Source organism: Neovison vison, chromosome 7 (genome assembly GCF_020171115.1).
Source record: "Neovison vison isolate M4711 chromosome 7, ASM_NN_V1, whole genome shotgun sequence".
NCBI lineage: Eukaryota > Metazoa > Chordata > Mammalia > Carnivora > Mustelidae > Neogale > Neogale vison.
In genome coordinates this window covers 202,118,150-202,126,439 of record NC_058097.1, presented here as the reverse complement: position 1 = coordinate 202,126,439, position 8,290 = coordinate 202,118,150, and the positions used below count along the sequence as shown (strand labels likewise).

At 55.6% G+C, this 8,290-nt stretch overlaps 1 protein-coding gene across 2 annotated transcripts; it reads left to right on the top strand.

Annotated features, from left to right (window-relative positions):
- The first annotated feature begins 5,280 nt into the window (after positions 1 to 5,280).
- Positions 5,281 to 7,426, top strand: CDK2AP2 (cyclin dependent kinase 2 associated protein 2). 2 transcript variants are annotated; one of them, XM_044259836.1, is made up of 4 exons: positions 5,281 to 5,917; positions 6,226 to 6,326; positions 6,414 to 6,546; positions 6,903 to 7,426. In XM_044259836.1, exons 1-4 carry the CDS (start codon positions 5,836 to 5,838, stop codon positions 6,968 to 6,970), a joined length of 384 nt encoding a protein of 127 aa, XP_044115771.1. In that variant the 5' UTR covers positions 5,281 to 5,835; the 3' UTR covers positions 6,971 to 7,426. The 2 variants fall into 2 exon arrangements, with proteins under 2 accessions (XP_044115771.1, XP_044115772.1); XM_044259837.1 differs by lacking the exon at positions 5,281 to 5,917 and adding an exon at positions 5,928 to 6,059.
- Positions 7,427 to 8,290: the final 864 nt, after the last annotated feature.

Below are 8,290 nucleotides of genomic sequence, written 5' to 3'. Positions count from 1 at the left end.
GCTATCTGGGCAGAGAAGCTGGAGGCAGCAGACAGGAACTTGGGACCACAGCCGGGAAGCCCACCGCCTCCAATGGCCCTCCTCCGCCCCTCCTTCCCCCTGCCTGTGTGTCCTCATCTCCATCAAGACCCCATGCCCGTCCCTGTCTAACAATAAAGTATTTTGGGGCCTTGGGAGATGGCTTTTACCTCTCACTGGTATATCCTGCAGGACCTGGTCTTTGGTCCCCAGAAGTTAAGTCCTGGGCTGGGAGGCCCCTCGACTGTGAACTCCACCGTGGGCAGGGGCCCCATCTGGATCCTGGGCCCATCAGAGAGCAAGTGTCAGGAGACGTCCCTAGAGGAGGAAGCGCCCCCTGCTTCTCCCGGAGCTGGGATGCGTTGGGCCCCTCCTCCTGTAAAAAGGCCCAGGGTTACACATGCCCTAGCGCGTGCGGCCAGATTTTTCTTCCCAAGATGTGACTTGCGTTGTGTCACACTTCTGCTCCGGAACTGGCCACAACCCACCACCCCCATGGTCCCCAGGTTAATCCAGCTCCTGCTCCCGGCACCAGAAGGCTCTGGGAGGACGAGGGCTCACGTGGAGTCACACGGATTAGGATGAAGTAGAGGCGGGTCTTAAACCCTGGCTCCAGGGCCGGCAGGACAGGGTGGCTCCGGGTCAGGGAGGCCCGGGGCCTCAGGCTCTCCTAGCTGCAGCAAACACCTGCTTGGCAGAGCGCGGCCTGACCTACAGCTGTGCCCACCCGCTGATGCCTGACCTGGTCGAGAAGGGGTGGGAGCTTTCAGCCCCCCTGCCCAGCCTTCACCATCACCACCGCTGCCAGCAAGGTAGCCTGGGGACTGCGGAGGCAGGCGCATGCCGGTGTCCCCCCCCCCAACCCGAGCCCCGCCCCGAAGCGTGAGGGTTGGCTCCAGCAGCCTCGGCATCACTCCCTCACCCAGCAGATCCCAATTAATCTTAATACTTAATTATGGGATCTCTCCGGCCGGCCTGGCAGGCCCCAGGATGAGGAGGGCATGCGCGGGCCCCACGGCATCTCTGGGGGCTGTGGTCCTCCCTCCCTCCCTCCCACCACCCCTCGTGGGCCCGCACAGACAGCGTTGCTGCCTGAGAAGCTGTCTGTCGCCTCTGCAGGGCATGGGGGTAGTGACTGGATGTGCGTCGGAGGAAACCCAGAATCCTTCTCAGGGTCTGCCTCCCACCGCCCCCTGGCTCCTAGGCTGGCAGGCTCTATGGTTGGGGGTGGGGGGCGGGAGGTGACGGTGGGATGGTCCTCCTTGGCTGCCGCATTATCTGTCAGCACCAAAAGCATCCTCCTACCCCAAAATGGCCCAGAAGGTCCCAACGAGGTAACTGCTGGAGCCGGGACCAGGGCCGGGAGGGAAGAGGGAGGAGGCGGAGACTGTGCCGAGTTAAGAGCCCCTTGTCCACTTCAGGGGGGCACCTGTCGCCCAGCGCCAGCAACCCTTGCCAGGTGGAGCAGGCTGGAGCTCGGAGACCCTCGGATTTTCCCAGAGAAGCTAGAAAGTCAGATATACGCTAAGTCCCCGTCAAATAGTTTGACAACTGCCGACAGCATTTAATGAGGTGTATAAACCCTAAGTGCACATGAGTTTCACATGTGTGTGCCCACATAGCCACCACCCACATCATGATACGCCATCCACTTATTTTATTAGAACAGTTGTAGGCTTACAGAATTATCTTGAAGATAGTCCAGAGAGGTCCTGTTCACCATCCACCTCGCCCAGCTTCTCCTGTGTTAGTCGAGAATTCCCCAGAGAAACAGACCAAATAGGAGATATCTCTGCGTGTGTGTGTGTGTGTGTGTGGAATGTACTGGGTATAAAGTTATTTATAGCAAGGCATTGGTTCAGGTGACGATGGGTGCTGAGCTGTCCCAAGATTTGTAATCAGCAAGCTGGAGACCCAGGAGAACTTGGGGGTTCGGTTCCAGTCTGAGCCCGACAGCCTGAGAACCAGGAGGGTGATGGTGTAGGTTCTAGTCTGAGGGCAGAGGATTGATGTCCTAGCTCAACAGTTGGGCAGGAGAAGTTCCCGCTTATTCAGCTTTTTTGTTCCCTTCGGGTCTTCAACTGATTGGATAAGGCCCACCCACCATGGGAAGGGTCATCTTTACTCTGTCTTCCAATTCAATGGATGATAATCGCACCTGGAGACACCCTCACTGACACACCCAAAATTGTGTTTGACTAAGTATCTGGGCACTCGTGACCCAGACAAGGTGACACTTAAAATTAACCATCACACACTATTAATCTCTCGTATTAGAATGGTACATTTGTCAGTTAATGAACTAACACTGACACTGTTATTAACTAAAGTCTGTATTTCATGCAGATTTCATCATTTTTTCCCTGATTATCCTTTTGCTGTTCCAGAATACCATCCAGGACACCACACTGCACGAGGCATCGTGTCTCCTCAGACTCCTCTTGGCTGTGATAGTTTCTTAAACTTCCCTTGTTTTCTTACGATCTTGGCAGTTTCAAGGACAACTGCTCAGGTATTTTATAGAACATCCCTAAACTGGAATTTGTCTGATGTTTCTCTCATGATTAGTCTAGGGTTATGGGCCGGCAGGAGGAAGACCACAGAGGCAAGTGCCCTTCTCATCCCGTCAGATCAAGGGTACCTACTGTCAACATGACATCACTATTGATGTTGGCTTTGATCATCTGGCTTGAGGTAGGGTTTGTCACGTTTCTACACTATAAAATTCCTCTTTTTCTTTCTCCCATTGTATACTACATTCTCTGGAAGAAAGTCACTGTACAGCCCACACTGATGGGGTGAGGGGTTATAATCCACTTTATCAAGGGCGGAGTATGAACATAAACTACTTGGAATTCTATACAGATTTGTCTCTTCTCCCCCTTCATTTATTTAAATACACACACACACACACACACACGTATATCAGTATGGTCTCATAGATATTTATTTTGCACAAGTTATAATCCAACACTTATCTTTAAATTTCCAAATCACTCCAGCTGTGGCCACTGGGACCCCTTTCAGCTGACTCCTGTGTCCCTTTGGCATATACCCATTGTGGTGGCATTTGGGGTTTTGGAGTCTGGTGGGTTCGGGGTTTTGCTTTTGTTTTTTTGTTTGTGTTTTAGCATTTTCCTACATTGTGGCACTATAAGAAGCTTCAGGATTATCTTGTATATTTCCTGCCCCAGTCTTAGAATTAGCCATTTCTCCAAGGAGCTCCGGTTCATTTTATTGGAGAATGCCATTAGAAACCAAGATCTGGGTGCTAGGTTGCTTCTAGGCCCCCTCAGCACAGAGGAGAGATGTATGTACACTCATCTGTGTATATACAATTTTTAAAATATTTCTGTATGCAACTGACTGTATCTGTGTCGAACAGGGTTCCTACTGATGTCTCCAGTTCCAACCCCTTATCACGCGGATCGTACTAGCCTCCTCCTCTTGCTTACCTGTCACTTCTCATTCCGGTGATGAAAACTTCTCCCTCCTAACTGACTTAATTTTGATTCTGGTGGACGTGTGCTGTGGTTCCAGAGCTGCTAATGCACACGCCACAGGAAACCCCTTCACCGACGTGTACGTGCTTCCTTGCAGTTCCTCTGCGTTCACTCTCTAGTCATCCACTCTTTCCCCCACCCCGTCGTGAGGCTGTCTCATTCATTTATGATACGGCTGGTCCTTTGGTCACATTCTGTTCCATCCTGGGATCCCATGACCTCCTCCATCATTTCTTTAATTTTGCCTACATTCGAGTTTACCCTTTACGACTAATGCTTAGTATCGTGTATTCGCCGTTACAGATTCATACAAAATAGTTCCACTGCCTTAAAAGAAGAAACATCCTGTGTCGCCCATTTAAGTCTATCGCTCACCACCCCTGGCAACCAGTAATTTGTTTACCTTATGTATACGTCTGTCTTTTCCAGAATGTCCTACGGTTGGAATCATACAGCGTGTGGCTTTCTCAGACTGGCTCCTTTCACTCAGCAAAATGCCTACCTGTGTCTTTTCATGGCTAGACAGAGGATTTCCCTCCACTGCTGAATAAATGGTCCATTTTGTGGATATATCACAGTTTATTTGTTCCTTCACCAGCTGAATGCCACCTCCCCTGGGAAGACTCCTGTGATGCCACCAAGCGGGCTCCTTCCTCTAAGTTCCAATGCATCCTGTACCAGTCTCCACACTGTCTTACTGGACAGTGTGTCTTTGCTTTCCCGTCTTCCTTGAGACTAGGAGCTCCTTGAGGACAGAATCCGTGGCCAGGTTATTTCCATATCATCAGTGCTCCATGCAACGCCTGGGATGGAGGATGGAGTCAGAAAATAAGGCACCCAGGTGGCTCAGTCAGTGAAGCGTCTAACCAGCTCAGGTCGTGATCTCAGGGTCCTGGGATCGAGCCCCGAATCAGGCTCTCTGCTCAGCATGGAGTCTGCTTCTCCCTCTCCCTCTGCTCCTCCCTCCTGCTCGTGCTCTTGCTCGCTCTCTCAAACAAATAAAATCTTTAAAAAAAAGAAAGAAAGAAAATGCCCGTTGGATGAATGAATGAAGGAATGAATGTATGTCCTGGAGATGAGGGAAATGCACAGACCTGGGGCATGAAGGGCACACGGGCCGGAGAAGTTTCGAGAAGTCGCCTGGGAGAAAGGGTTAGTGTTTGGAAGAGAGTCTAAGGTCTGGGGTCGGGAGGAATGAAATTTGAGGGGAGGGGCCTGGATGGAGAAATGGACAGAAAAGAGCACAATGAAAACAGCTTCTTAGGAACTCATTTATCCACACAACAACCCTGCGAGATAGTTATTATTAACGTCCGCATCTCGAAGACGGGGAAACGCAAGACGTACTGAGGTGGGTAACTTGCCCAAGGGGGAACCGCGGGTGGGGTGCTGTGAGATGCCAGCCATCACCCGGCGCTCTCACCCAGGACCGTCCGGTACAGGCCCGGCGCGCGGCGAGTATTCAACGAAGGTGAGCTGCTCCTGCTGTGGTAGAAGGCGCAGGCTCGGAGTCTCGGGGGACAGCTTGAGGGGTCTTTGAGCTCGCCCTCGGACCCAACACCAGCCTGGACCGAGGGATGAGACAAATGCGAAGAGGAGCGGCTATAGCGTCGGCGACCGACCCGTTGCCATAGGAACAAACGGGGGCTTCAGGAGGGCGCATGCGCAGACCGGAGATAGGGGTGCTGAACCGGTGAAAGGTGACGTAAAAGCGCACGGGGTGAGACGCAGGGCTCCGAACGTCAAAGCCTCGCGTCCTCCGGCACTCAGAGCTGTGGAAAGGCGCGCTCGGCGGCGGCGGCGATAGCAGGCCCGGCTGGACCGACACCAAGAGATGCGAAGCTGACGTGCAAAGCAGCCCGAGCGAAACGTGAGGGCGGCGCCTGCGCCGGGAAGAGCCCTCCGCGCGTACCGCGGCGGTCCAGACCCGGGTCCCGGCTTCCGAGGCCCCGCCTCTCGGGCCTTGGGACTAATCGGATTGAGAGCGCGCCGGCCCGGACCGCGAACTCGCCAATTGCGTAGGGCGTCAGCTACCGCCCAATCCGGAGCAGACAGGTGCGAGGTCCGAAAGGCGAAGACCAATCAGCAGCGGTTGCGGCCTGTTGGGGTCGGTCTTGGCCAATGAGGAGGCCCGACTGACATCCTCACGCACCAATCGGGAGTGAGAGAGGATTCGTGCCCGCCCGCCCTTCCGGCCTGGGCTCTATTTACCAGGGGCGTGCGGCCGGTTTACCAATCAGAGCGCGGCTGAGCGGCCAAGCAGCCAACCCCGGAGGAGCGGCCGGCCGGCGTCCGCCGCACCCAAGAGTTGGGGATGTCCTACAAACCCATCGCCCCCGCCCCCAGCAGCACCCCCGGCTCCAGCACCCCTGGGCCCGGCACCCCGGTACCTACAGGTGAGGATCCAGCTCTGCCCCTGCTCGCCTGCCCGGGTGGTCGAGGTCGCGACGAGAAGACGGCCTGAGTTCCGCACCCCCGGGCCTGCCGCCTACCCTCGCGGAGCCTCAGTTTGCTGGCCTGTGAAGTGGGCGTGGTCACGTAAGGGCTAGTTGGTGGAGCGCAGGGGGAGGGGTTTGTCCCTGAAGTTGAGCGCCGGGAGTGAAGCATCCCTTTGGAGGGAATCGGGCGAATCCGGTCGGGGCCTTGGAACGCTGGGGAGAGGCGTCCCAGCCCCGCGCTGACCTCTTACTCGCGCATGTTGCAGCCGGAAGTGTCCCGTCGCCATCGGGCTCGGTGCCGGGAGCCGCTGCCCCTTTCAGACCCCTGTTTAACGACTTTGGACCGCCCTCCATGGGCTATGTGCAGGTGAGTGGGGGCGAAGGTTTAGGTATGGATGGGGACTGGAAGTCCCCTCGGAGCCCGAGCTCATCGCCCTGTCCTCTTTTGACATAGGCGATGAAGCCACCCGGAGCCCAGGGCTCCCAGAGCACCTACACAGACCTGCTGTCAGTCATAGAGGAGATGGGCAAAGAGATCCGGCCTACCTATGCTGGCAGCAAGAGCGCCATGGAGCGCCTGAAGAGAGGTAAGTGAGGCCTCCACCCTCCCTGTTCGGAAACTAACAGGACAATCGCTCCTCAGGGAAGGAAGGACATCTGGAGGCCACTTGAGCCAAGCCTAGACGAGAGCCAGTGTCCACTATCCAGAGCGGTGTCTAGAATGGAATTAAAATTGAGTCAGTTTTCGGGGAAGGACCAGGACGTTTGTCTTTAGATTTAAGGATTAGCCAAACCGCTCGTTTCACTAGGCCCCTCATTAGATTATAGTCCTGGTCCTGGGGTGAGGACCAGGGAGGAGGTGAGGAGGGAGGGGTCTTCCTCTGGAGGGTGGGGGTAGGACTGTGGAGGGTCGCTGTATGTTCCTTGCCCATCCCCACCTCAGGCATCATCCATGCCCGGGCCCTAGTCAGAGAGTGCCTGGCAGAGACAGAGCGGAACGCCCGCACGTAACAGGACGCAAGTCCGCCACCGCGTCTGGACCTTTCCTGGCCACTGCAGAGCACCTGCTTCTCCCTGGCCTTCACCCCGAGTTGCACTTCCCAACCTGGGCTTCCTGTCCTGTGTCCCTTGGTGGGTGCCCTCCAGGAACGAGGGGGCGGCTCTCACTCCAGTCCACAGCACTGACTGGGACTCTATCAAGAGTCAGCAGCGAGGTCACTGTGAGCCCCACCCATGACCTGCCAACAGTGTTGATCCAGCTGGAGCTTGCTCTTTCTGTGGCCCCCACCACTCAGCACTTACCCAGGACTTCCACCACTTTTCCCAGACTCCTTCCCGAGCAGGGCCTCCGAAGGCCTGTCACCTCCCTGCCTTGTTTCCTGGGCCATAGCGACTCTTTTTTCAGTGTCTTTTGCTAAATACACCCTTTTTGTATAAATAAAAGATAATTTGGAGTTGTTCTCTCTACCTTTTAGTCTTTCTGAGTGTGGTACTTCTAAGCCAGAAAGAAATTGGGAAAGGGGAGACTCCGGGAGGGGAAAGGGGCGGTGCAGTGGTGGGAGAGAGAGGGTCACTGAGCCTGGCCTTGCCTGGCCCTTGCTTTCCGTTGGCTTGGGTAAGGACCCTGCCCTGCTCCAGCCCTCAGCCTTCCTAGTTTTAAGTAGTGGAAAGGGGTTGAGCTCCAGTAGCTGAGAGCCGTGCTGCCACCAGGGGGCAGCGCAAGGCCTTTGCAGCCTCCACAGCTGGAGGGCACTGTGGCCAGCCTGGGCCTAGAGGGTTCTTTGGATTGGCAGTCATGCTCGGCAGGGTGGAAACGTCAGTTCATATAAGGCAGGCCCTCACATGCCTTAATGCCCTAACGTCTTAAACTCCGAGTCAGCCCTGGGAGGCTCTGAATACATCCTGACCTCTCAGAGGAGCGGGGGTACTGCTGCCTCCTTCTCCCCAGCACGTGGGAAGCAGAGCCAAGGGGAGAGGACTGGCTTCCAGCAGGGGTGAGACCCAGCTCGGTGCTGCCATCCCAGCACCTACTAGCTGGCTGGGTGTGGTCCAGTGAGCCCAGCCCTCAGGTGTCTCAGCCTTTGCCCGGGGTCTGGTTGGCCAGACTTGTGGACCCGGAAGGCATCAGTGGGAAGTCATGGGGCCCCATTCAGGGGCCAGACCGAGGATTCAGAGTGACTGCAACTCTCTGCCTGAATGTGTAGCTGAATGACCCTAGAAGCCTGGGGCACTGGAACCCTGGCTCCTCAGAAGAGGCAAGCCTTAGACCAGCGGCTTCTTGCCAGACTTTGCAGGCTGGGGCATTTCCCCCACCCTGGGTCTCAGGTTCGA

What these genes read in the sequence shown, in the direction of transcription:
- CDK2AP2 (XM_044259836.1), top strand. Translation starts at nt 5,836, where the DNA reads ATGTCCTACAAACCCATCGCCCCCGCCCCCAGCAGCACCCCCGGCTCC. An exon ending in CCTCCATGGGCTATGTGCAG is followed by an intron (nt 6,327 to 6,413) that starts GTGAGTGGGGGC and finishes CTTTTGACATAG; the next exon opens with GCGATGAAGCCACCCGGAGC. An exon ending in CATGGAGCGCCTGAAGAGAG is followed by an intron (nt 6,547 to 6,902) that starts GTAAGTGAGGCC and finishes TCCCCACCTCAG; the next exon opens with GCATCATCCATGCCCGGGCC.